The sequence below is a fragment of the Sinocyclocheilus anshuiensis genome, unplaced genomic scaffold (assembly GCF_001515605.1).
Source record: "Sinocyclocheilus anshuiensis isolate Anshui unplaced genomic scaffold, SAMN03320099.WGS_v1.1 scaffold1973, whole genome shotgun sequence".
NCBI lineage: Eukaryota > Metazoa > Chordata > Actinopteri > Cypriniformes > Cyprinidae > Sinocyclocheilus > Sinocyclocheilus anshuiensis.
Window position 1 is genome coordinate 31,804 of NW_015538051.1, and position 1,279 is coordinate 33,082.

At 37.5% G+C, this 1,279-nt stretch overlaps 1 protein-coding gene across 1 annotated transcript in view; it reads left to right on the forward strand.

Moving 5' to 3' along the window:
- Positions 1-1,279, forward strand: part of LOC107681864 (gastrula zinc finger protein XlCGF57.1-like) — an 83,620-nt gene that overhangs the window by 4,370 nt on the left and 77,971 nt on the right. Inside the window, exon 4 of the mRNA XM_016478230.1 lies at positions 570-573. Within this exon, the coding sequence (XP_016333716.1) occupies positions 570-573 (4 nt within the window). The remainder of the gene's footprint in view (positions 1-569; positions 574-1,279) is intronic.

A 1,279-nucleotide genomic window follows, 5' to 3' on the forward strand; every position in this document is an offset into this window, starting at 1 on the left:
TGTCATCTTTGCATTAAAAATTACATAACTGAGCGAATGACACTTAATGACAGTTGTCATAAACATGCATAAAAAAGCTTAATATTCATGACATGTGTCATGTCATGATTATGTAGGTGTCATGTCAGTCTTATGCACACCCCTTCAAGTAAAGTGTAACCCAGAAACCCACATGAGATTTCATTCAGGGCAGAACTATTTTGTACGAAGTGTTTCTCAGTCAAATGAAACCTGAAGACTCACACTCGAGAGAGACCTTTCACGTGTTTCTGTGTGTTCCTGAAACATCATTCAAGAAAATTCTGGAAATAAAGTCTGACTGTGACAAGAAGCAAATTTTAAAAAAGAAATAAAGAATAAAGAAGCAATTTTAAAAATCACCAGCATATTCACTCTGGAGGAAGGCCCATTAACTGTGATCAATGTAATGCATTTCTTTTGCCATTAAACCTGATAGAAGTGGCCCTGCAATTTAAAATAGCACCAAAAAATAGGTATCTGTTTGAAATTAAGACTGCACTCACACCACAGCTGAATGTGTGTTGTAATTGATTATGGCACCTTCATAGCCATGTCTTTTATTTGTATTGTTCACTTATTTTATACTTGTCATGGTCTCCTGTATCCACACCTGACTGTCTCCTTTGCTATAGTTTCAAATATTGCAGTAGACACTAATTTCGATTGTATGGAGACATTGTGCCGTTCAGTTTACTGGTAACTTGGAATCAAAATATTACCTTCGGTCTTACTGCGAAATGCCACAATGTAACTACAAGGTTATAAATAAAATTGTGAACTGCATGAAGTATTGAACTGAATTATTTGATGTATGTTTAGTGAGAGAATGCCCATGTAAACTTGTTTCCAGTCTAGTCAAGTCAAGTCACCTTTATTTATATAGCGCTTTTAACAATACAGATTTTGTCAAAGCAACTGTACAGCATTAATTAGGAAAATAGTGTATCAATAATGCAAAATGACAATAGTAAACACTCATTTTTCAGTTAAAGGCAGTTCACCGTTGAATTCAGTGATGTCCTCATCCAGCTCAGTTCAGTTCTAATAGTATTTGTGCAATCAAGTCAACGATATCGCTGGAAATGAAGTGTCCCCAACTAAGCAAGCCAGAGGCGACAGCGGCAAGGAACCAAAACTCCATTGGTGACAGAATGGAGAAAAAACCTTGGGAGAAACCAGGCTCAGTCGGGGGGCCAGTTCTCCTCTGGCCAGACGAAACCAGCAGTTCAATTCCAGGCTGCAGCAATGTCACATTGTG